The sequence below is a fragment of the Rhizophagus irregularis genome, chromosome 11, assembly GCF_026210795.1.
Source record: "Rhizophagus irregularis chromosome 11, complete sequence".
Lineage (NCBI taxonomy): Eukaryota > Fungi > Glomeromycota > Glomeromycetes > Glomerales > Glomeraceae > Rhizophagus > Rhizophagus irregularis.
The window spans coordinates 5,169,795-5,197,044 of NC_089439.1; the positions used below are offsets into that span (position 1 = coordinate 5,169,795).

The following is a 27,250-nucleotide window of genomic DNA, read 5'->3' on the forward strand; positions in this document are numbered from 1 at the left end:
TGTATTCTATTTACCTATTTTTCACTAATAACCGATCCCCCCTCCCCTGCTTTTGCGAATTTTATGTATATTAATTAGTACATACAGTTAATTTTTTTTTTCTAAAAATACTTCCTTCAAATAATATTATTGTAATATTTCTTTTTTCAATTATTTCTTTAATCATCCAACGATATTCTTTTTTATAAAAATCTTCGACTTTCTGCCTATTTTTTCTTTATTAAATATCATTCCTTGTATATTCCCTTGTTCATTTTGTACACATTATTTCATCATGTATAGTCAAATGATAAATTTTCAGTGGGTAATTAGGAGAATTATTAAATCTTTTAATACAATTGGTGACAAAATTGTTTATTATTTAGAATAAATCATTTACTAGCTTATGCAATATAAAAGAATGTGGGTACATACATTTTTATTATGATTTCCATCATTGTTCGGTTTACTAGTAACAGTTAAAATAAGTCGGCCAGTAGTATCGAATTTTTATTCTTCCGAAAGTCTTAGATCAGATAAAATCATAAAGCACATTTATTGAATGAGCATCAATCGGCTACATACAAATCATCTATTACAACTATTTGCAAAATAACGGACCAGCTAATTCGATTTTCGATTGCGTATGAATATTTCATACGCAGCCATACGCAGTCATATACGCATAGTTAACTGCTAGAATTATTGTGATATAACTGCGGATGATTACATATGAAAAACTCAAAAAATGAGTTTGACGGTCCGGGCAGATATTACCATGCGTATGACTGCGTATGAAAATTTCATACGCAGTCGAAAATGAATTAGGTGGTCCATTATTTTCGCAAATAGCTGTAAGTGGTCCGTTATTTCGCAAATAGCTGTAATCTGTATCAATCGGACATATGCCTGATTGGTACCCGATTGACAATAATTCGACCTGCTGATAGCCGATTGATGACTGATGGTCAACAATATCCAATCGGCAACCAATCGGTCAACTTCCAATATAGATGACAGATGGCTGATTGTTTACCGATTGTTAAACTGGCACCAATCAGTCACCAATCAGCACCAATCGGTCATACAACTGATGTGTAGCCGATTGAAATAAATGCCTGATTGATGACCGGTTGGTATCTGAATGAATGAATCAGTAACAGATCAGCTACCAATCAGGTACCAATCAGTTATATGACCGATTGATGACCGGTATATTATATTTCGACCTGTGATGCTTGGTATTGCCAAATTAACTGTTGACAGCATTCATATCGTGAATTACAATAGTAGAAGACCTCAAAAATTTTTGTAGCAGCTTGATCAAGTTTATTGATCAATCTTTGCTCCTCAATCATAGATACACTATAAGGAGATATATTATATCAACAATAATTATATACAGTATGTAGATTTATAAATATGATTTATTACAAGAGAGATTTTATTTCTCAACAATAATAATATGGACAATAAATCAAAATATAATTAGTGGTAGCAATACAACATATACTCACATTTCCCGATGTTCTGCCACTATAGAATAATTTATACAAACATCTTTTTTACTATAGAAAATGACATTTGTTGCTGTATTTCCATCATGACCTGCACAACCTGCCTCTTGAATAAGATTAGCTTTATAAAAGAACAAATACAATAAAAATAAAATAAAATAGAAGTAAATCAGATGAGTATAATATAATTACTTATACTCATCGGTGCTCCTACATGAATCACTACGTGTATATTGCTTGAATTGATTCCCATTCCAAAGGCAGATGTTGCAACCATTATTTGTATTTGATTAGATGTCCAATTATTCATTGTTGTTTCTCTTTCATCATCACGTAAACTACCATGAAAGTAACCTATTGAAACATCTGTTAAATTTTCCTGTAACTTGCTGTACAAATACTCACAACTGAAATGTGTTGCACAATAAATAATAATATGTCCAAGTAAATTGGCATTTATGATATCAATAATGTCATTAATATATTGATCTCGGATTTCCTTTCTCTCTTGTACATTAAAAATAATCTCTGGTCGGTGACTTGTAGAACTACAAATTATTGCAAAATTATCCTCTTCAATAGCCAAATTTGCACGAATTTCATCTACTTCTGATTGTGTGCATGTTGCTGTAAGTAGCATAATCGGAGCTAATTTCCAACGTTGTTTCAATATTCCAAGTCGTCCCCATGCTTCTCTGTAATATATAAATAAAGTACCAAAATTGTATAATTTCATTACTAGTAGTTAATTCACTTTTATGTTAATTTGTTTATTATATTTACCTAAAATCCTGATATGCGATAATACAATGTGCTTCATCAATTACAAAGCGAACCTTTTGTTGTTCATAAAGTCGTGTGATAAATCTGCAGAACCCTTCATTAGATACTAATTTTTCTGGTGTAACAAATAGTACCTTTATCAATCCACATGCTATTTCTTCAAAAATTTTTTCTTGAACACATGCTTCTTGTGCTAAATTAGCGTATAAAATGGCACATGGAACACCTGCTTTAATAAGTTCTCGCTGAACATAAAAATAAAATTAAATAAGTATAGAAAAAAAATAATATAAGAAAAAATGTTATCCAACCTTTTGATCTTCCATAAGCGCTTTGAGAGAACTAAAAACAAGCCATTAAAACAAATGGCAGATATAGTATAGCACAAAGTTTTTTCACCTTAGTTTTCATAGATACAAATGTATCTTTACCATTCAAATAAGAAATTATTGCTTCCAACTGACCTTCTCAAAATTCATTAAATTCAAAAATTTTTTTCATAGCAAATAATACTAGTGCTTCAATTATAGGTGACTCTGGTTGTATTCCTTTGGGTATGAATTCACTATCAATTATCCATTCCCATAAACCTGCATCCACATAAAATGAACAAATACCACACAAACCACATGCACTCTTTTTTGCAAATAAATGACATACTACGCACTTTATTATCACGTCAAAATCTGTTAAAAGATTACCAAAAGATGGCCAAAAAATATTTTTACGAATTTGTTCTTGTGTCTTGCTTTTATAAGATACTAACTCTTAAAATAAAAAATATAAGTAAATATTATTTACATATACAAAATAAAGACATATAATAAAATTACCTTATCAAAATCAAAGCCAACAAGTTCCTTTCTATCATTTGAAAACTTCTTCTTTCTTATTTCATTTCGTTGTTGAATTGTATTATGATTTCTAACATTTTGCTGAGATCTTTCTTGAGCAAATTTTAATATATTACATATATCAGAATGTGAAAAATCCTTTTCAGTAGCTGCTATGCGAACTTTTGAGATCATGACATCTAATCCATCATTTTGATCAAGTACTGCTAATGCATGTCGAGTACTATATGAGGCCCAATAGTCAATTTGTTTATCCAGGTATTTGAGAATTTTGCTGTTAAATGCTTTATTATGTGATATTGTGACACGCCGCCCATAGGATATTAAAATAAAATATCGTATGTTGCCACCGACGTGTTGAGTTCGTATAATATCTATGCTTGGTTTAAAATAAAAATTAGTTACAAAACATTAATAAACCATTAATTAAAAAAATAATTAATGTGGCACTTTTTACTCATAAGAAAAAGGCTAAAAGAATGTGTTAGTTTATTATTAAAGACGAACTAAAATTTTTATTTTTCAAAAAAAATTGAACTGCCGAATTTCCTATCGAAATCCACTTGTATTTATACATTTTTAAGAAAAATATTTCTAATATTTCTAATATTTCTAATAAAATTTGAAGATCTATTATCACATGACTATCTCGTTACACTAAACTAAACTATAAATATAATTTTATTGGCTAATTATTTACCCATCGGCTAATCATTTATCCTTATTTTATATTATCGTATTTTCAGTTATTACAATGTAATCCATAATTCTCATGTTTTCATCGCAAATAGAACATGGCGAGTATCATTCTCAGGCAAGATGGGCATTTTGGAAAATATTGACATATGATTATTTTTACCCAAGATAAGTGAAGTCTGATATCAAACAAAAGAATTTGAGATTCATTTTGAAAGATCAAAATGATTCAAGTTTTTCTAAGTTTAAAGCTATTTTTTTGCTTAATATATTACTTTCAGTTAATATAAATTTTTATTTAAATCTTTTAACAGAACAGCTAACGAAGTTAGAAAATTTTTAGAGAAACTCAAGGTTATCTTCAAATAAAATTCAAACCGCGATTCCTTCTTCTTTGAAGTTTGAAGGTTGATACTATACGTAACATCTTAATTACTGTTACTGCAACCTATTTCTTAAATACTGCGAAAAATAGAAGCAGATTTTTGTCACGTTCAGCGCAGTATATGGTTCAAATAATGATCACCATATTGGAAGAATTAAGCATTGATGATTTACCAAATTTGTGATTGTATTTTTAAGGATTTTTAAGGGTAGGGTCAATGTTGATCATTTTAATTAGTAAAACGCCTCCCTAAAATGTAACGTGAAAGTTGTTTATTATAATTGAATTTTCTCAATAAATATCAAAGAAATTTTAAACCACCACTAATTTCTTTTCAGGAACTCTTAGTTTTTATCTACATCGGGAAATTTTTATAGAAGATATACATTGATAATTATCACTTTATCGATAATCATCCCATTTTATCATACCAAATAAATCGATAATTAACGATTATCGATAAATAACTGGAAAAATATAACAATATTTAACATTAATGATATTTATTGATAATAATCTGAAAAACAAATAATGATATTAAGTGTTAAAAGATTTTATCAATAAATTTCTGTAAGTTTTTTAACATTATTGATATTTATTAATAATTATCTGAAAGATAAATAATGATATTAAATGCATGTTAATTTTATTGATAAATTTCTGTAGTGATAATTTTCGTTTATGTTACTTATTACCATAAGGAAATATTAAAAATAAGTTACGAGAATTCTTTATTTCACAATCACGTGTATCATATCATGTGACACGTCTTTGATTATACTAAGATGCGATTTTTTAAAGTTTAATTAAACACTTCTTTTGCCATTTCCCTGTTTCTCTTTCGCACTTTCCCTTGCACCCACTTTATCCTTTTCTTTTTTTTTTGTTTTCCTTTGTTTCATTCCATTTTTTTCATTTTTGGCTCTCTTCTGTTTTTCCCTTTCCCTTTTTTTGTTCCGTTTAGTTCCCTCTCCCTCTTCCTTTCTTTCATTCCTTTCTTTTAAACTTCCCTTTAATTTAAACACTTTTCTTAAAAAATTATAAAATTTTTTTTAAGTTACATTTTCGTTTCAGTGGTTCCCTTGTAGGAATGTAAGTAAATTTTTATTTTAAACTTATTTTTTTTCGCATTTAGTACTTAATCTTCCTTTTTTTTTATAGATTTTATCTTCATTTCGGCCTTCAGACATTTGGGAATTTGCGTTTTTGTTTAGAAGGCCAAAAAATGTGTTGAAATTCAGCATTTTTTTCATTGACGAAACATTTATTAATGTTTGGAGTTTTTCTTTTTTTTTTAAACGATTTTCTGGATTTATTTGGACGCGTGAGTCTCTTTGGCTTTTTGACTCAGGATTTTGGTAAAATACTAATTTTTTATTAATTTTTTTTATTTTTAATGAACTTTACTAAAAGTTTATTTCTTTTTCTTTTTTAGGCAGTTCTTCGGCTCTTCAACAAGGGATTTTGGTAAGACAATAAGATGATGTTTTTTCTTTCTTTATTTCTTTAACATTCATTTTTTCTTCTTTTTTTAGGCGTTTCTTTCGGTCTTGAAAGGGTAATTTTCTTTTAACTTGGGATTTTGGTAGGCTAATTATTTTTACTTTAAGTTATTCTTTAACGAAGTTTACTAACTGACCGTTCATTACTTTTATTTTATAGATGGCCGTTCTTTGAAAGGCGAGTATCTTTTTTTATTTATTTTTTTTTATAAGAAATGTTATTCATTTCTTTTTTTTTTGTAGGTTCGTTTCAGTTTGAAAACTGAGAAACGGTCCAAATGGTTAGTTTCACAAAGTTATATTTCATTTATCAGCTTTAATTTCTTTCTTTGAGAAACATTATACTAACGTTTCTTCTTTTGTTCTTTGTAGGTATTCTCTGGATTCCTTCTGACCAGTTACGTGATTAGATTCTGAAGTTTCATTTCAAACTTCAGTTTGTTTTTTTTTTAATATTTTTAAAGAAACGTTACGTTTCTTTATTTATTTTTGTAGGTTTCCTTCAGCTTTCGATTTTGGGTTGGAATGCCAGGTAAGCTTCGAAGAAGCTATCTTTTTAGTTTTTCTGAAAACGTCTTATTAATGTTTCTTTATTCTTTTTGTAGGTCCCTCCTTCTGGCTTTAATCTCGGATTTCTATTACAGGTAGTTTCAAAATATGGTTGGTGAAGTTTTGTAACAATTTTCGGTATGAAACTTTAAAATATTTTTTTTGCTTTTTAAGAGGAACGTTTCTAACGTTCTTTATTATTTTTTTTTTAGGTTCTGTCCAGTGTTGAGCTATGGATGCAGAATCGGTAAGTTTCACAACGTTTTGTTGTGAAACAATTTTTTTTATTTTATTTTATTAATAGAAACGTTTTCTAACGTTTCTTCTTCTTTTCTTGTAGGATTCTTGAGAATTTGCTAGATCGGGTATCAGTAACAGGGAAACTTTAACTTTTTTTGATATTAATATTTTAATAGAAACGTAAACTTCACTTGTAGGTTAGATTTGATTAGATTAGTATATATTTAGTATAGATTTAAAAATGTATCATTTGTTATTGAATAACGCAATAAATAAAATAATCTAATTGATTTTTTTTAATATTAATATTTTAATAGAAACATAAACTCACTTGTAGGTTAGATTTGATTAGATTAGTATATATTTAGTATAGATTTAAAAATGTATCATTTGTTATTGAATAACGCAATAAATAAAATAATCTAATTTAACAATCTAAAATTATTTAATCATGAATAAATACAATGATATTTAACTATAAATAATATAACGCTATTTAGCCTGTAGTGATAATTATCGATTTTTAACTGTATTGATGATTATTGTCAATTTAATCTGATTTATCCATATCGATACTACTCGACGAGTGCGATTATTATCGATATGTGTCACGTGATCTTTTATCGATATATATTCCCCAAAAAAATTTCCTGATGTATTGTAAGAAAAGGTTATATTATTTAGTTTCTTTATGCTTAAAATAACAAAAATGTAAAGTAGTAGTGTTCGAATGAACACAATTTTTTCGAATGAAGGAAGCTATATGATTAGTTATATGAGGAAACGTATAAACTGTTAAAAAAACTTTACTTTATTATTATATATATAAGCAACCTTTACTTTTTACAATAAATTACGTTTAACATATTTAATAATAATATACATTTTGCAATTTATTAGTAAATAATACCTTCTAATTGGTATACGACGCTGTAATAACTGAAAATATAATAAATAAATGACGCAGTAAATCCTGTGGCACAGTAGGTCACATGATATGGTTACACAAGAAGAAATAGTTAGGAATACAAAAGTCACGTGACAAGTCACATGGCGCAGTAAATGACGGATAAATATTTAGCCGATGGATAAATAATTAGCCAATAAAATTATATTTATAGTTTAGTTTAGTGTAACGAGATAGTCATATGATAATAGATCTTCAAATTTTATTAGAAATATTAGAAATATTAGAAATATTTTTCTTAAAAATGTATAAATACAAGTGGATTTCGATAGGAAATTCCGCAGTTAAATTTTTGGAAAAATAAAATTTTTAGTTCGCCCTTAATAAAAACAAACACATTCTTTTTGCCTTTTTCTTATGAGTAAAAAGTGCCACATTAATAATTTATTTTATTAATGGTTTATTAATGTTTTGTAACTAAATTTTATTTTAAACCAAGCATAGATATTATACGAACTTAACACGTCGGTGGCAACATACGATATTTTATTTTAATATCCTATGGGCGGCGTGTCACATTTTGGTGCATGCTCCGAGAAAATAAAAGATTGTTGTCTTCATACAAGATCTAAATGAGAAATAAAAGAAAAGTATATGAGAAAATGAAAGAAAAATTTGTGAAATTAATAAGAAAAGATTGATATGAGAAATCATCAAAGAAATATAAGAAAGGAAGGATGATATGAGAAATCATCAAAGAAATATAAGAAAGTAAGGATGATATGTGAAATCATCAAAGAAATAATAGATAAGGAAGACTTATCTGAAATATGAGAAAAGTGTTACTATATATGAAAAAGGATATAGTAAAAGAAAATGTATGAGAAAAATTAAAATATTATTGAATGATATATGAGAAATAAGAGAAAGTAATATTATGAAAAAGAAATATTACAGAATATATGAGAAATGAAATATACGATATATTGAAAAAGTATATATCGAAAGATAAATGAAATATTCAAGATAATAATGAAAAAATTTAAAAATTAAATGAAAATAAAATTTATAATGAGAATGAATTTTGTGAATAATAAGAAGTTAATAAATGATTGAAAAATTCAAAAGTATTATGAGAAAAAGAAAAGTTATTAGTAACAAACCCGTAAACTACTATACTTCTATGAAGAAGGTAAAGGCAAGCCCGGTACAAGTTACTAAATAAAAGAGAAAATTAAAGGATATTGTAAATACGAGAAATATTGAAATGTTATTATTTGATATATGAGAAATAATTTGATTACAATAAAAGAATGATATAAAAGATTATAAAAGATAATAATAAATTATATGAAATAAAATGATGTAATAATGATGTAATAAAAGAAATTGTGTAAGCATGTTGCGTAAACAAAATAAAATGTTGTACAAATCACGTGAGTAATGTAAATCACGTGATGAAGCGCAGTAAAAGAAATATATAGCTGCCCCTTGGGCAGGGGCGACTGATTAATAAAAATATAAATGAATAAGAAAATAATAGAAGAAATAGTTGTGTCACCAGGGGCGTTATGTCAACAGAAATTTTAGTACGTTGATCGCTTAAAAATCCGTGGCTATCCAATTATAATAAGAAAATATTAATGAATTATAAAATGAAATGCGAGAAATAAAATAATATGAAATAGATTTGAAACAAATATTTTAGGAGTTAATATAACACTGGTAAAAAAATGGTCTATCCTACACATATCCTACACATATCTTACATATATCAGGTACTCAAAATGTAGAAAATCATACACAAATAATACACATATCATACACATATCGGGTACTTATATATATAGTATACCTATCAGGTACCTGATATATGTATGATATATATATTAGTACCCGATATGTGTATGATATGTGTATTATTTGTGTATGATTTTCTACATTTTAAGTACCCAATATGTGTAAGATATGTGTAGGATAAATCATTTTTTTACCAGTGATAAGAAAAAGATTAAAAGTTATTAAAAAGTTTAATTTTGTGTATAGAACTGGGAGGACCCAGTATAAATAACACTGGTCGAATGAAGGGCTACCGGGTAAATTTCATATACCCGATAGCCCTATTATATGTTTTCGATTTTAACCTGAATGGCAGCTGATCGATCCACCCGATTTGTGACCGGTTCTCGGCGCAGATCAGGTATAAGTCATGTGACTTTCAGGTTAGAACATAACGGTAAAGTGCTATATGAATATCGGGAGAATTTCAGCAATCCGATATTTCTCCGAACTATTTATAATATTAGATGTATATTTGCTACATCGAAACCCGAAACTTATTATTTATTCATTTATATATACTATATATTATTCATTTATTTATTTATTTAACATAATAACATATATATATATTTATTTTATTATTATATTTTTAAAAATTATATTCGTTAATTTATCCTATTCTATCTATCTACATTATGTTGTTAATGGTTTGGAATATTATTCCAGTTGGTTCGATTCCAACAAACAACTATTTTTCCCAAAGTTTTTATGCCAACTCTTCCGAACTATTGCCTACTAATACCAAACGAATTAAGCAGAAGATGGATATTAGATTGTGGTGGATTAGGTTGATTTTGACTTGGTAAAATTGTGAGTGAAATATTATTTCGTTCTCTATAAAAAAAAAGAACGTTTAGTAAACGTTCTTAACGAAAAATATTAAAAAAAATAAGTTCTGGTACCTTGTGTCAATTTCATCTTGAGCGAATTACCTACAAGAAAACGAAAAAAGTAACGTTAAAAATGTTACAAAAAAAAATAGAAAAACCCTTCTATTTACCTTTCGTCCAAAGTCCAGTTCGTAATCTTGTCTGGCGTTCCTACTAAAAAAGAAAGAAACGTTAGTACGTTTCTTTAAAACAATTAAACACCATACACCGCATTATCCCATATACCTAAGTCCAGGTTCTCCCAAATTCCTAGGAGTCCGGTAATCTAAAAAAACAAAAAAAGAAACGTTAATACGTTTCTTTAACATAATTAAACACCAACGCTATACACTTCCCCATATACTTTACCGGGTTCTTCCAAATTCCTAGGAGTCCGGTAACCTAAAAAAATGAAAAAAGAAACGTTAATACGTTTCTTTAATACAATTAACGCCATACACTCCTCCCATATATTTTACCGGATTCTTCCAAGTCCGGTAACCTAAGAAAATGAAAAAAGAAACGTTAGTACGTTTCTTTAACACAATCAAACGTCATACGCCACCCATATATTATACCGAGACTTCCAAGTTCCTAGGAGTCCGGTAACCTAAAAAAATTGAAAAAAAGAACGTTGATACGTTTCTTTAACAGCCCCCATATATCTAAATCCGATTTATTGAAAAAAAAATATTTAGTTTCGACAAAAAAACTTACCGAATTTAAATACCGAGCTCAACAAATCCTACAAAAAAAAGAAAAAGAAACGTTAAAACGTTTCTTAATAAAAAAAATAAAGTTTCGTAACGATTTTCGTTACGAAACTTACCATTTCGACCTTAGAGTACCGGAGCGGCGGAGCCTACAGATTCTACAAAAAAAAAATAATAAGAACGTTAGAAACGTTCTTTGAAAAATAAAAAAAATATTGAAAGTTTGAAACTTACCCTCTCTTAGGCCTTAGCATCCCAGTCCGGTATAAAAGTCGAAGGGAGCCTACAAAAATAAATAAAGAAACATTAGTAACGTTTCTTTAAAAAAAAAATAAAAAAAAGAATCGATGTTTCAAAACGAAACTTCGAAACCTAACCGAAATCCAATATCCAGAGAGTATCTACAAAAAAAAGAAGAAACGTTAATATAACGTTTCTTACAAAAAAAAGAATAAAAAAAAGATTGTTTCGCAACGTTTAAACTTACCGTTTCGAAACACCGAGCCGAACACTTGAACCTACAGAGAAACGTTAATATAACGTTTCTCAAAGAAAAAAAATTTTTTTAAGTTTCGTAACGTAACTAAACGTCGCGAAACTCACCGTCATTTCGAATTTCACAAGGCGAAATACTTGAACCTACAAAAAAAGAGAGAAACGTTAATATAACGTTTCTTACAAAAAAATAAATAAAAAATAAGTTTCGCATTGTGAAACTTACCATTCGAGGTTTGCCATTTCGAAGCTCCCCACTTGAACCTACAAAAAAAAGAGAGAAACGTCAGAATAACGTTTCTCAAACTCTCAAAGAAAAAAAAATTGTAAGTTTCGCAACGCTTGCGAAACTTACCGTTCGTTTCGTTGAAAAATGAAAAAAGATATTTCGAAGTATACTTGAAGTATATCTTCGAAATATCGAATTTAATTTCGTCCGTCTAAGGAGCCGCCCAAAAGAAACCGAACCTAAAAAGAAAAAAAAACGAAACGTTAATAAACGTTTCGTTGAAAAAAAACAAAAAAAAAATATATTTCGAAGTATACTTCAAGTATACCTTCGAAATGTCGAGTAAGGAGCCGCCCAAAGAAGTCGAATCTAAAAAAGCAAAAAAAATGAAGCGTTAATAAACGTTTCGTTGAAAAAAAAAACCCAAAAAAGAAAGACATTTTGAAGTATATATACCTTCAAAATGTCTTATTGATTTCCGTCCGTCCAAGAAGCCAAGAAGCCGCTCAAAGAAGCCGAACCTAAAAGAAAAAAGAAACGAAACGTTAATAAACGTTTCGTTAGTCGAAAAAAACAAAAAATAATTATTTCGAAGTATACTCGAAGTATACCTTCGAAATATCGAGTTCCGTCTCCAAGGAGCTGCCCAGCCGAACCTAAAAAAGCAAAAAAAACGAAGCGTTAATAAACGTTTCGCTAGTCGAAAAAATAAAAAAATAAATTATTTCGAAGAAGTATACCTTCGAAATGTCGAATTCCGAACCTATACCTTCGGCGTTCTGGACCTAAAAAATAAAAAAGAATATTAGTGCTAACGTTCATTAAAACAAATAAAAAAAAATTTTTTGCTTACTCCGGAAGACTGGAACTAATTTAGATACCGGTATATGTCTTCGGCTTCCTTAAAGTCTCCAAGAGTCCGGCGTTTCCTTCAAAAGAAAAGAAGTCCGGAGACTACTAAAGTGAAACTTTTTAATCCGTTTCTGCATGTTGCAGATTATATTCCGAACGTTGGACGAGCTTGCCAGAAGTTAGAAATTTGATTTCGAGTTAAATATTTGGTTCTTCAAAAGGTGTGATAAAAATTTATTTATTTAAAGTATTGTAAGAAAAAAGTTAAAAAAAAATTAACTTTAAAGTGTAAAAAAAAAAAGTTTATCAATTAAAAAAAAGATCGAAGATTTTTGTGGGAATAGAAATAATTACATGCCGTAAATTATTCCAATGACCTATCAGACTACTGATAGGTATAATAAAATTTTCTGATATTTTAATGATATGTCTTTAAAAAATCAGATTTTTTTCATAAAATATTATTAAACATTTCGGATTACCGATACTTGTAAATGTTTAATATTGCCTATCATGCCATATCGGGTTTCTGATTATTTCCTGATATTTGACCAATACGTTATTACCCGATATTTCATCATTTGACCAGTGATTACGGTTGAAATATTTCGAAAATTTACGAAACTGTAAACCTGCGTAATATTACGGTTGAAATATTTCGAAAATTTACGAAACTGTAAACCTGCGTAATATTACGGTTAAAATATTTCAAAAATTTACGAAACTGTAAACCTGCGTAATATTACGGTTGAAATATTTCGAAAATTTACGAAACTGTAAACCTGCATAATATTACGGTTGAAATATTTCGAAAATTTACGAAACTGTAAACCTGCGTAATATTACGGTTGAAATATTTCGAAAATTTACGAAACTGTAAACCTGCGTAATATTACGGTTAAAATATTTCGAAAATTTACGAAACTGTAAACCTGCGTAATATTATGGTTGAAATATTTCGAAAATTTACGAGATTGTAAACTGCATATGCAGTAGAACGTATACAAGGGGCATGTGATACTATTGAATAATCAAAAATAATATAAACACCTTTTCTTTTATATAAACACCTTTTTTTTTAAGTTTGGGAAAGCAAATTTATTTTTATTTACGAATTTTTTATTATTTACAATTTTTATGTTAAAAATTAAAGTAAATTCTAATTTTTATTATAACTTAATAAAAAAATACACATTTGATACTTGTTCGCTACTATTTTATAAAATAGTACCCAGGCTGTACAGCGTGGACGTCAGTATCAGTTACAGCCCAAAAAAAACGTGAGTCTCCAGCCGATATTTGGTACGGACTGGGCCTAGCTACTCACTTAATAAATAATAAAAAAATAAAAATAATTATCTTCTTCTACGATACGTAGGTAAGTTTCTCCTTGCCCTACGATCATCACGCGTGACTAAAATTGATCAAATTTATCAAATTTAAAACATGAACGTAAATATTAATTATAAATTTTATTATAGTATAATTACCCGGCCTCTCCCAAAATCTCGTTCTAAATTCACGATAATATCTTGCGCCAGTACGCGTTCACAGCCGCCGCCCAGGGTTACCATTACGATAAAGGACATAGTTCTAAATATCAAAATCAGTTTGAATATTCGGTAAATACATTTAATTTATATGAATGTAATTTTATTTATTTACTTACATGGTAATCCCTGACGAGGTTCCTCCACTTTTGGCTGCACTGTTGCCCGGAAACCCTCGTTCGAAATATTCTATTTATTCTGATTCAATTAAATGGATTGGTTAATTTGAATTTAAATTCTTTCTTAAAGAAATTATAGATATTAGTCATATGAACCTATTGGCAACAGAGTCCCAAAAATCTTGGCGGCTTCTACCATTAATATTGTGGTAGGCGCGGTTTCTGTCTCGGCGTATGTCAACAAGTTCGTCCATCATAGCCCAGTTCCAATGGACGTTATAGTGGGAACGACGACGTGTGTGGCGAGGCATTATTAGATTAGATTTGATTTTTATAATTTGATTTTGGGATGAGTAAAAATTTGAAAGAAAGTCGTAAAATGTCACTTTAAATAAAATTTGAACAATACCTCTTTGGTTTGATTTTATTTCTCGTTTCAATTAAAATTTAATTTATTAGACTTTTCATCATTAAACATATTAATTAAATCTCATGCGGATATGGATTATCTAAATATAAATATCATGATTCTAAATATAAATATAAATCACTTAATTTATTTTAATTTTTTTTTAAAAAAAAAATCTTAGTTTGATTTCAATTAAAAATAATTAAAAATCATGTACATGTTTTGGTTATTTAAATATAAATATCAATATATTATATTTAAAAATAAACCAATTTATTATTAGCACATTCTATTGAATTTTAAAAAAATCAATTTTTTTTTTTAAAAAAAAAATCATCAATATATCATATTTAAAAATAAAACAATTATATTCTGATTAAATATTTTGCGTACATTTCTTAAAAAAATCATAAAAAAAATTCTTGTACGTTGTACATGCAATTACTAAATATCATCCCCTTGTGATAAATAAAAAATTACGCAACACAAATTCAACACAAACTCAACACAAATTTAACAAATTTAACGAAATTTGGCCAAAATTAATAATTTTTTACCAGAATTATCAACACAAATTGAACACAAATTGAACACAAATTTCAGTCACGATTTATTTATGTCACACCTATTGTTAATAATTAAATAAATAAATCTGCATTTTATTTATGATATGGGAAACGTGACCATAAATTCTTTAAGGATATAATTTTATTAAAATAAATCAAAACTCCTATATCAAGTGACTAAAAAATATATTTATTTACGAAATATTCATTTTGTTTATCAAATCGGGGTACTATGTGAACGACACTATGTATAGACTCTATAGCTACAAAGTTATATAATTCTATCAATTTTAAGTGAGGACATCCATATAAATATGGGTTCCTTTTAGATTTAAAATCGTACCATTGAATTAATGCGAGATTTAGCGGTGGGTCTGTTAATACTTCTGCTAACAATAAGGCCTATAAATAATAAATATTTATTAATACTTTATAATAAATTATTACATAAATTGGAAAAATACCTGTCCATAACAAAGTCCTTTGTCTGATATATATTCTTCAGAATCCATTGAAATAGCTATGTCGCTAAACCATACTTTATTATGATACCTGTTTGTGGCACGCATTATGGCACCATTTTCCAGTGTTACCGATCCGTATATGTTTATTCGGGTTTCACCAATAATTGTGAACCCATCAAGTAAATCTAGATATGAATCCAGACAACTTATAAATCTAGCAAAACCGGTCTGCATTTTATTGTCTACGGAATCTTTTTTTTCATTAAAAAATGTATTTGCATCTTGTAAAGAGAAATCAAAGAGTCTTGCAGAAAATTTACAAGTGCGAGGTGTTTTTGCCAGATTCACTGAATGTTGAGACATTCTAATAGATATTGCTTGACGTTTTATCTATTAATTTAATTTCCATCTTAAGTTATATAATAAATATATACAATAAATAAATTTCCAAATACTTACAGTTCGTAAAAGCTGAGGTTCGACATCTTTTTTATTGCTAATTCGGTAGGGTATTTTAACGAAATATTTGTGGAGACTTTCGTAAGTTTCTGTGGTATAGCCATTTATTGCGCCATAAGATCGTATTGAGTCAATAATGTGATAAACCCATGAATGCAATTTAGGCAACTTCAAATTGGAAGGAGAAACAAATTTAAAAGCCTTGACAAACATCCGCGCCCATCTATGTATTGCATCCTAAAATTTAAATGTTAATTTAATTTATTTAATTTAAATTTTCGATTTTACTAAAATTTTAATACATACATTAAATTTCTCCAAGTCACTTTCACTAAATTCTTCATATCTACTTAAAATATACATTTCATTCCAATATTTGTACAATTTCACAAGATCATCATTATTTACAAAATTATCTACTTCGTTATTATTTTCATCATATAAATTATCAATAACAAATATGCAGACTTTCATCAAACTTCGATATTCATTAGCAGTTAATCTTGCAATTGACTGCAGTCCATTGGAAAAAATTTTAATGGTGGGAAAACGTGGAATTGCTGCTAGATGGCGATCTACTTCTTCAACTAATTTATTACCATTAACATGTTGCAATTTTAAGATATCGCATGTGAAGATAATTTGATAACGAAATAAACCCAAATCTAAATGATGCATTCTGTCAGAAATAGTAGCCAAGTAGATATTTATATTCCTTGATAATATAAATATTTATAATTAATATATATATATGTTATTATAATTATTTCTACTTTTGCATACTTACGGCAAATCCCAAAAAAAATTAGGTACAGATTCTATGCAAACAGATTTTTGTGTATCATTTTCAAAATATTTACGCATTTCATCATGAGTTCTTAGTATTACATCATTAACCGATAAGTTTATATTTGCAAGATTGTCCCTTTTAATTAAACAGGAGTGACATGGAAGGCTTGAATTGGAGGATTTATAAACTAAACAAAAACTTGCGGCTTCTGGCCAATCTGCAATAATAGTTGAAACTCTAGGATAAAACCAGGTATTTTCATTATTTATAAAAAGGTCTATACCATCTTTTAATAAAATAATTGGTTCTAGTAAATGACGTAAAGATTTATGAAAGGTATCACGAACCAGTCTTTATTTGCAGCTTCTAAAATTGGTAAATATCCCAAAAGTTGCTTTGCATCCTGTTTATTATGACGCCATATTGGGATATTGCCTAATGAAATATATATTGGATGCAATTGACTTTTTCCTAATGTATCTGTAGTTGTTGCATCAGAATATAAAATAATTGATAATAATTTGGAACCAGTAGGTAAGGATTCTTGCGTAGTTTTCCACCATTTTCCAGTGTTTTGTTCACTGTAAATACTTTCTCTATTATACTATAAAATAATATAAATAAATTAAAATAAATATTATTTAAATTATTGAATTAACTAATATTTACTATTTACCTCATAGTTTTCGTAAGATAGCGCAAAATTTTGTGTTATGTCAAAAACAGTTAAGATATTTTTGATGCACTGTATTAAGTTTTGATAATAAAGAAAATAATCTTTATCCTTATGTTTTGTTATAAGAACTTTACTAAATTCTAAATTAGAAAACTGCATATTATTCATAAATGCTCGTCCCTGTTCAATATTTTTTGGTAATGGTGATTCTGTAAGATTTGAATGTTTATTAAAAAAACGTATTATTTCATTACCACCTTTATTGTTTATTTTATATTTCGTTACTAATAACATTAGATCTTTATAAGCATTATTAGGAAATTCTGTGCAAGTTTTGGTATTGAGATTTTTGGGTTCTTCAAAAATTTCAGGCTCTTCAGATGAATCTAATATATTTTCAAAGTTACTATCTTCAAGGCTCATCTCTGATATTGCACTTCCAATACTGTCAAATGACATATTTTGTACATTATTATCATCATCCACCTAAAATTATAAACCAAAATGAGTTAGTATAATTTGAGCTTTTTCTTTAAAAAGAATAATCTGGAATAACATAATTATTGAGCTTTTTCTTTAAAAAGAATAATCTGGAATAACATAATTACCTCAACTTTATCATTTTCATATTCACTACTTAGATTACTTCTTGTATCCATTTCACTGCTATATTTTTCACTATCATTATTATCATCATCATCTTCTACTTCTACTTCTACATTTTTTAAGCATTTTTGGGCGTGTTGAGTATATGCAAAGCGTTGACTGAATATTCGCATACAAAGGGGGCATTTGAAACTCATGTTACTAAATTAACGTGTCAAATTTGATGAAAAGTATCAATTCACTATTTAATTTATATGAGATTATGTGTGCTAATAAAATTATATTGCAAATTCATTGTAAAAATTTAATGAATTAATTGAATGGATTACAATTGATTGAGTTATTTGAATAGACACGACTACGCAAATTTACGCATTAATGAATGGAACTGGCTGTAAGAATCTGGTGGCTAATATCGCGGAATCATTCGCAATTTTACGCATTATAGCAAAATTTAAAATATGCGAAACACTCAGCAATTTTGCTGTCGGGAACTTGCCGAGTTCGTGGGTTGGCAAATCTAAAAATAAATGTAACAAGTCTATGATGTACCATATAAATATTGTTTATTATTTTATTTACTATTTCAATTTGCTGGCAACCTGCCAAGTGAATCTGACAGCAAAAGTGCTGAGTGTTTCGCATATTTTGAATTTGCTGTAATGGGCTGTAAGAATTCGGATGGCTTATTCAATCGGCTAATCATCTGATAATCAGCCGCAAATTTATTGGCTTAACACGGCAAATCACTTTTACAATAATGGACAGATGATCAGCCACAAATTTATGCGATAATCAGGTTATAAGCGCTCAAGATCACTATCAATCTGATCAGCCAAATGAGTTCACTGGCTGCAACTTTTTTTTTCCATGCATAAAAGCCCCAACATGTGTAACATGTTATTTTTTTATAAATTGGATTTGATTAATATTTCAATTATACTATATGCTTTTACGAGAGTTTTTTTTTAAAGTTCTCTTATGAAAGTGTTACAATATTTTTTCGTAATATCACGATGCAAAATTTTTGCATTAGTACATTCATTTTTCGTAATATTTCGCATTAGTTCATCCATTTTTCGCAATATTTCGCAAGTTTTTTTTCTTTTTTAGTATAGAATGGCGGAAATTACCTTATGACAGCTTGCCTCCTTTTTCTGAATTTCTGATTCATGTATTTCCCCCTTTTTCCTCATCCTTTTCGAATTTTCTAGTTCACCTTTTTCTCATATATTTCCTCCTTTTTCTCATATTTTCGTCTCAAATTTATTATCATAATGGCTACTTAAAGCATGGCGTTTAAACGAAGAATTGACGATAATGAAAGATTTTCAAAACGTAGTACTGAGGGTAGCGAAGCTGAGAAGCGAGTGAGAATATCCGATGATAGCGTTGATGGTATATATGACATGATATGTATCATATTCTTTATAAAAGAAATTATATAATATATAGTTAAATTATATTTTATTGTTAAAGTTAATAAAAAAACAATAGAAAAACTATTAAGAACCAATTCGCAGATAATTTCTAAGCTTGAAGTTCTTATCACCAGACAAAAAAATCTCGAAACCCGTCTCTCGAGCATAGAAAAAAAGCTCAACGATAATAACAAAAATAATAATAATACAATAGATCCAGAGTATGTAAAGGTAATAAAGATGAATATTATTTAATGTAAACCTGAAATGCTAACCTCGTTTGATTAGGAGCTCGTTAAGAAGGTGTCGAAAATTTTATTTGAAAATTTTGTTTATCCTTCGCAAGACGAGTACAAACTCGCTACCAAAAAATATTTAAAAGACGAAAATCCGGAATTTATGCGCCAGTTCAAAAAAAATCAATGGATTATTTTTTTCGAAAAAAAAATTGCCCCGACTGTAAGTTAAAGCAATTATGAATTTTATTAAATTTCATACTAACATTTTTTTTTAATAGTTAGTACAACAACATAGAAGCATACGAGGGACGTTCACGTCTAGAGTTAAAGACGTTATGTATTCTGTTTTCGAAGCGACTGGGCATAAATTACCGTCTATTAACACTCAGGCTAGTCCGTCAAAGATTCAGGAATGGAAGAGTAAGGCGGAGGTGAAAAGATGTTACAACAACCTATTTAAAAAGGTTAAAGATGGGCAACCTACGACATATATGTCGCTGATAATTGATAAGTTGCGAAAAGAAAATAAAAATCCCTCAAAAACACAAATAGCGTATGCGATTAGCATATGTGAAACGTACTTAAATCCTAATAATCAAAACATTCAAATGAGCGAAAGTATAATGAAGTCGAAGATAATCAACAACTTAGTAAGTTTTTAATTTACAATTTGCAAAATGTGAATTATTTGAATTACAGTTTATTTATTTATTTATTGATTTTTAGCAAAAGTTGGAAAATAGGGATAAATTTACACATTCAAACGATGATTCTTATGATGGTAATGATGTAGACGATGGTGGTGATAGAGCAGCTGACGATAGAGCAGGTGCGGCTGATGATGGTGTGACTAACGATGGTAGGCCTAACGATGGTGCGGCTAACGATGATGCGGCCAACGATGGTGCGGCCAACGATGGTGCGGCCAACGATGGTGCGGCCAATGATGGCATAGCTGACGATGATATACTTTCTATTGACTCTTATAACACGGAGGAGGAAGGTCGGTATGTAAATAGTTTATTAGAGAATTATGGGTTGCATAGGAAATAAATATTATTTTTTATATATATCACACGTAATAGCATTTTTTTTACCATAATTAATATAGTTTTAATAAATAAAATGGTTATTAATTCTTAATAATACGGGTGTGACATAAATAAATCGTGGCTGAAATTTGTGTTCAATTTGTGTTCAATTTGTGTTGATAATTCTGGTAAAAATTTGTTAATTTTGGCCAAATTTCGTTAAATTTGTTAAATTTGTGTTGAATTTGTGTTGATAATTTTTAATTTATCACGAGGGGATAATATTTAGTAATTGTGCATATACAATTTCTGTGATTTTTTAAAATGCGGATTTCCGTAATTTTATGATATCGTATTTTCTGGCCAATCAAATTAGGCTGATCCTTGCATATGATTTAATCATTTAATCATTTAATCATGCACGCGTTTTTGTCTTATTTATTTTTGTTTCTTATTTCTTTATTCTTTTGTTCAATATTTTTAATTTTTTTGTCTTTTCTTTCTATTATTTCTTTAATTATATACAATATATTTACATATATTTCATAATTTATTGCTTTGCAGGTATAGAAATATTTGTTTATTAATACTAATTATTTTCATTTTTTTTTACCTCTTTGTTATTTTGTATCGTAATACTAACAATAATATCCATGTTTCCTTTATTCCTTTTTACTTGTACTTTAATACTAACAATACTAACAATACTAACAACATGTTTATTTTTTCCTTTCTCTTTATTTCTTTATTCTTTTGTTCAATTACTTTGCAGGTATAGAAATATTTATTTATTAATACTAATTATTTTAATATTAACGCATTTTTTTTTACCTCTTTGTTACTTTATGTCGTAATACTAACAATACTATCTACGTTTCCTTTATTTCTTTTTACTTGTACTTTAATACTAACGATAATATCCATGTTTCTTTTACTCCTTTTACTGTTTCTTTAACTCTTTTTACCTTAATACTAACAATAATAACAATATTTCTTTTATCTTTATATCTAATACTAACGTTACTATAGCTGTTTCTCTTCTTTTTACGTCTAATAATATTGTTACTCTACTCTTTCTTTTTTTTACTTTTATGTATTCTGTATATATTAATAAATACTTGTAATTTTTTATGGTTTAATAAAATTATATCTAATAAAACATACATTATATAAACTTATAGTACAGAAAATGAAGTATTATTTATCAAAATATTTTGAAATATTACGAAATATTAAGTTGTGTAAAATCACAGAATATTACGAATCGTCAAATTATGGAACATTACGCATCATAGAATTTTGAAATATTTTAAAAAGTTGCGAAGTATTACGCAGTAAAATTACGGAATATTACGAATCGTAAAATTACGAAGCCTTGCATACAGTAATATTTTGAAATATTTTAAAAAGTTACAAAATATTACGCTTACGCAAACTTGCGGTGGGTCTGAAAACTTACGAAATATTATGTAAAATTATGAAATATTGCAAACCGCAAAATTACGGAATATTACAAATCGTAAAATTACGAAGCTTTGCATATCGTAATATTTCGAAATATTTTAAAAAGTTACAAAATATTATGCTTACGCAAACTTGCGGCGGGTCTGGAAGCTTACGAAATATTATGATGTGTAAACTTGCGCAACTTTTCGCACTATATAATTTCCTGATGATCATATACATATCCTACATATATCTGGTACCCGATATGCAACCGATAGCCTCGATTTTGACCTGTGATAGTGAATAAGAAGACAGGAGATAAGAGATTTTGTATAGATTTTAGAAAAATAAATCAAATAATAATAACAGACGCATATCCTTTGCCAAGAATAGATGACTTATTAGAAAAATTCAGAATAGCAAAATGGTTTACAACAATTGATTTAGCAAGTGGATATTGGCAAATAGAGATGAAAGAAGAAGATAAAGAAAAGACGGCATTTATTTGTAGTCAAGGATTATATGAATTTAATGTTATGCCGTTTGGATTAAAAAATGCACCAGCAATATTTCAAAGAACAATGAATAAAATATTTAAAGAATACTTAGATAAATTTATGAATGTATATATAGATGATATTATAATATATTCGAAAAATTGGAATGAACATTTACAACATATAAAAATAGTATTAGAAAAATTAAGAAAAGCGAATATGATGTTAAAGTTAAAGAAATGTGAATGGGTGAAAAAGAATGTAGAATATTTGGGACATATAGTAGGAACAGATGGATTAAAACCAGATAATAAGAAAATAGAGAAGATTAAAAATTTAAAACCGCCAAAGAATATCAAACAAATAAGAGAAATAAATGGATTATATTCATATTATAGAAAATTTGTGAAAGGATATTCAAAAATAGTAAAACCAATAATGGAATTAACGAGAAAGAATGTTCCTTTTGTATGGACAGAAAAACAACAAAAAGCATTAGAAGAATTAAAAGAAAAATTAATAAATTATCCGATATTACAACATCCAAATTTTGAAAAAGAATTTATATTAATAACAGATGCATCAGGAGAAGGATTAGGAGCTATATTAGAACAATTAGATGAAAATAATAGAGAAATAGTTATTAGTTATGCAAGTAGAAGTTTAGTAAATGCAAAAAAAAGATATCCGATAACAGAATTAAAATGTTTAGCAGTATTTTGGGGAATAAAATATTTTCATAAATATTTATTTGGAAGAAAATTTAAAGTAATAACAGACCATGCAGCATTAAAAGGATTTATAAGTACATCAAAAGTTCCTAAAGGAAGAAGAGGAAGATGGATGATGGAATTACAACAATATGATTTCGAGATAATACATAGACCAGGAAAAGAAAATAAGAATGCTGATGCGATGTCAAGGTTAATATGAGAAAGATAAAAGTTTTAAAAAATAATAAATAGTAAAGAATAACGAGATAAATAAAAAAAAAAAAAAATGGTTGAAAGAATAGGATTAGAAATATATATATTTATAATTCATACAAATATAAATTATCATTGCATATTATTTGAAGATAAAGAAATAAAATTTATTTTACCATTTGAAAACGAAATAGAAAATTTATTAACAAATGGATGAAAAAGAATATGATAAAATTGTAAAGAATATAGAAAAAGAAGAAAAATACGTACAAGAAAATGGAGTTTTATATAAAATTAAAGATGAAAATAAATTTAGAGTAATAAGAAGATTTGAATTAGAAGGAATAATGTATATGATGCATGATCATGAATTATCAGCACATTTTGGGATTCAAGCTACATATAAAAAAAATAAAAGAAAAATACTGGTGGAAGAATATGAAAAGAGATGTAGAAAAATATGTAAAAAGTTGTGATAATTGTCAAAGAAGAAATAATCCACAAGGGTTACATGAATTATATCCAATAGAAGTAAAAGAACCTTTTCATATGATTGGAATAGATGTAATAGGACCATTACCAAGAACAGAAGAAGGAAATAAATATATAGTAGTAGCAATAGATTTCTTTACGAAATGGCCAGAAGCAAAAGCAATAAAAGAAGCAAATGCAAAAGAAATATCAAAATTTATTTATGAAGAAATAATTTGTCAACATGAATGTCCAAAGAAAATACTTACAGATAATGGATCAGAATTTAATAATCAATTAACTAAAGATCTTACAGAAAAATTTAATGTTCAACATAAATTCTCAACTCCTTATCACCCTAAAACAAATGGATTAGTAGAACGATTTAATAAAACATTAATAGAATCATTGGCAAAATTAGTAAAAGAAAAATTAACGATATATAGAAATAGAGAATATGAAGATAAAAATTGGGATCAAAGAATAGCACCAATATTATTTGCATATAGGAGTAAAATACAAAAATCAAGTAAAATGACACCATTTTATTTGACTTATGAAAGAAGAGTAATATTACCAAATGATGAAGAAGTTAAAGGAATTACAATGATTAAAAGAATAGAACATATAATAGAAGAATTACCAATAAAAAGAAATGAAGCGAAAAAGAATATTGAAAAAGCACAAGGACAACAAAAGAAATATCATGACAAAATTGGAAAACGAAAACAAAACTTTCAAATAGGAGATAAAGTATTATACTTTGACATGGCGAAATACAAAACACATACAGGAAAATTGGAAGAAAAATGGAAGGGACCATATTATATACATGAAGTAATAATAAATGGATCGTACAAAATTAAAGAATTAAATGGAAGAATTTTAAGAAGACCGGTAAATGGAGAATTATTAAAGGAATATTTTGATAGGGAAATATTTGAACTATATATAATAATATAATATGTTTGAGACCCGAATTCGATTCTTAATTTATGGGACATAAATTTTTCAAAAGGAGGATAAATGTAATAACTGAAAATATAATAAATAAATGACGCAGTAAATCCTGTGGCACAGTAGGTCACATGATATGGTTACACAAGAAGAAATAGTTAGGAATACAAAAGTCACGTGACAAGTCACATGGCGCAGTAAATGACGGATAAATATTTAGCCGATGGATAAATAATTAGCCAATAAAATTATATTTATAGTTTAGTTTAGTGTAACAAGATAGTCATATGATAATAGATCTTCAAATTTTATTAGAAATATTAGAAATATTAGAAATATTTTTCTTAAAAATGTATAAATACAAGTGGATTTCGATAGGAAATTCCGCAGTTAAATTTTTGGAAAAATAAAATTTTTAGTTCGCCCTTAATAAAAACAAACACATTCTTTTTGCCTTTTTCTTATGAGTAAAAAGTGCCACATTAATAATTTATTTTATTAATGGTTTATTAATGTTTTGTAACTAAATTTTATTTTAAACTAAGCATAGATATTATACGAACTCAACACGTCGGTGGCAACATATGATATTTTATTTTAATATCCTATGGGCGGCGTGTCACAACGCTTGTTGCTTAAGATCCTAATAATAGATATGCTATTAAACGGAAGAATGGAACTTGGATAGTAATTGACTATTCTACTGGTCTTCATATTATGAATTTACATAATGAAGCAAAAGCATTTGATCTTACTATAAAAGATGTTTTTGTTGCTGAAGAACAAAATCATAATACCAGATATCTTTTCATTCGTAATCAAGAAATAGAGAATTCATTAATACCATTATTACCTGGATTTGTAGTTTTCACTACTGCCGGCAAAAAACAGTTCAAATTATCGATTTTGGAAAGTAACAATCAATTGCTTTTTTTTTGGGAAGAATTTGGCTCTGATTCATTATACATTAAAAAAAAGGCACAAGGTGTTGGGAGACTTGCATTTCATTGCATGTTGAAGAAATATGGTCTTGATTCAAATACCTGTCTTTGATCAATCCTTGGTCTTTATGAACCTCAAATAATCATCAAACTCAAACAACTTGTTCATGAAAAGTTTCCCTTGCAATATCCAACTATTTTTCAACAAGAATCTTTAGAAAGTTCACAGAAAGCTAATGCAAAAAAAAAGAAGAAACATTATATCGTAGTTTGAAACAGGATCAAGGAAAAATTGATGATTTTTTATGTGAAAATACTAGTCAAGATATTCTTTTTGGAATTCAGGTTGAACTTAATGGAAAAACATTATCACCAAAACCAGCACAGGCTCTAATATTAAAAAGTATGGAATATAAGCAAACAATTTACTTCCAAAATAAAACAATTAAGATGTTAAAAGAAAGAATTATTTCACTAAATGGAGAAACTGAAAATGAAAAAAATGATATAACTACTCTTAACAATTTGGAGACTCAAAGGTTGGTGGAAAAGGAAATTAAAAAAAAAAATTTGGGATCAACTATTTTCATGAGTACTGCACAATATTTCTCCATTCTTCTTTCATTACCTTGCCCCAATTGTCATGATCTTATTACATCAAATCAGACATTTTACACTACAGTATTAGGATTTAGGATATTTTGTGTTGTTACATGTCTTCTTTGCAAAACATCAACACAATATTCAAATGAAGATTCTGGAATCAAATACTCTCGTTTAGTTGCAGGAGCCACACTTTCTGGGGTGATGAATAGGAATTCTTTTCAGACAGCATTAGCGACAATTGGAGTTACAAACCAATGTAGCAAGCAGTCTTATAATCGTCATCAAGCTCGTATGGACAAGCCTATAATTGATAGTGCAAAATCAATAGTGAAATAATTTTACTCGAAATTTTGGATCAATTGGAAGCAAATCATTTACCAGGTCAAGAGAAAGTGCTGCCCGTAGGGTTTGATTGTTCATGGTCACATGCTCGTAATGCACACCAAACTAGTGAAGAATTCTTGTACTTAGGAGATCTTCCTGGTATGAAGAAAATTATTTGATATAAGATAAAATATTATTAACAGAAATTATTTCATAGGATACAATTACCAACCTGTAATTGGATTCTATACAGTGGAAAATTATCGATCAGCATAAAAACCTGGAAATGATTCATCAAGAATAATTCATCAAGGAAATTTTGATGGGAGCTCAAGACAGA

At 28.0% G+C, this 27,250-nt stretch overlaps 7 protein-coding genes across 7 annotated transcripts; 3 read left to right on the plus strand and 4 right to left on the minus strand.

Moving 5' to 3' along the window:
- Positions 1-1,492: 1,492 nt before the first annotated feature.
- OCT59_003599 (uncharacterized protein) lies at positions 1,493-2,605 on the minus strand (the record flags this gene model as incomplete). The annotated part of the gene is made up of 4 exons (XM_025309711.2): positions 1,493-1,617; positions 1,689-2,191; positions 2,280-2,524; positions 2,591-2,605. The coding sequence occupies 4 exons, from the start codon at positions 2,603-2,605 to the stop codon at positions 1,493-1,495; spliced, it is 888 nt and encodes a 295-aa protein (XP_025164325.2).
- A 142-nt stretch (positions 2,606-2,747) lies between these two features.
- On the minus strand, positions 2,748-3,307 carry OCT59_003600 (uncharacterized protein; the record flags this gene model as incomplete). Its single annotated transcript, XM_066145721.1, has 2 exons — positions 2,748-2,945; positions 3,113-3,307. The coding sequence occupies 2 exons, from the start codon at positions 3,305-3,307 to the stop codon at positions 2,748-2,750; spliced, it is 393 nt and encodes a 130-aa protein (XP_065996416.1).
- Positions 3,308-4,999: 1,692 nt separating this feature from the next.
- On the plus strand, positions 5,000-5,891 carry OCT59_003601 (uncharacterized protein; the record flags this gene model as incomplete). The annotated part of the gene is made up of 6 exons (XM_066145722.1): positions 5,000-5,014; positions 5,289-5,306; positions 5,376-5,572; positions 5,650-5,681; positions 5,750-5,772; positions 5,877-5,891. 6 exons carry the CDS (start codon positions 5,000-5,002, stop codon positions 5,889-5,891), a joined length of 300 nt encoding a protein of 99 aa, XP_065996417.1.
- A 4,277-nt stretch (positions 5,892-10,168) lies between these two features.
- Positions 10,169-10,955, minus strand: OCT59_003602 (uncharacterized protein; the record flags this gene model as incomplete). The annotated part of the gene is made up of 8 exons (XM_066145723.1): positions 10,169-10,186; positions 10,255-10,297; positions 10,370-10,409; positions 10,493-10,525; positions 10,603-10,625; positions 10,702-10,733; positions 10,854-10,868; positions 10,953-10,955. The coding sequence occupies 8 exons, from the start codon at positions 10,953-10,955 to the stop codon at positions 10,169-10,171; spliced, it is 207 nt and encodes a 68-aa protein (XP_065996418.1).
- Positions 10,956-15,300: 4,345 nt separating this feature from the next.
- On the minus strand, positions 15,301-18,494 carry OCT59_003603 (uncharacterized protein; the record flags this gene model as incomplete). The annotated part of the gene is made up of 2 exons (XM_066145724.1): positions 15,301-15,319; positions 18,424-18,494. 2 exons carry the CDS (start codon positions 18,492-18,494, stop codon positions 15,301-15,303), a joined length of 90 nt encoding a protein of 29 aa, XP_065996419.1.
- An 849-nt stretch (positions 18,495-19,343) lies between these two features.
- OCT59_003604 (uncharacterized protein) lies at positions 19,344-20,764 on the plus strand (the record flags this gene model as incomplete). Its single annotated transcript, XM_066145725.1, has 5 exons — positions 19,344-19,449; positions 19,531-19,703; positions 19,761-19,931; positions 19,990-20,361; positions 20,438-20,764. The coding sequence occupies 5 exons, from the start codon at positions 19,344-19,346 to the stop codon at positions 20,762-20,764; spliced, it is 1,149 nt and encodes a 382-aa protein (XP_065996420.1).
- A 4,992-nt stretch (positions 20,765-25,756) lies between these two features.
- Positions 25,757-26,922, plus strand: OCT59_003605 (uncharacterized protein; the record flags this gene model as incomplete). Its single annotated transcript, XM_066145726.1, has 2 exons — positions 25,757-26,024; positions 26,231-26,922. The coding sequence occupies 2 exons, from the start codon at positions 25,757-25,759 to the stop codon at positions 26,920-26,922; spliced, it is 960 nt and encodes a 319-aa protein (XP_065996421.1).
- Between the last annotated feature and the right edge of the window lie 328 nt (positions 26,923-27,250).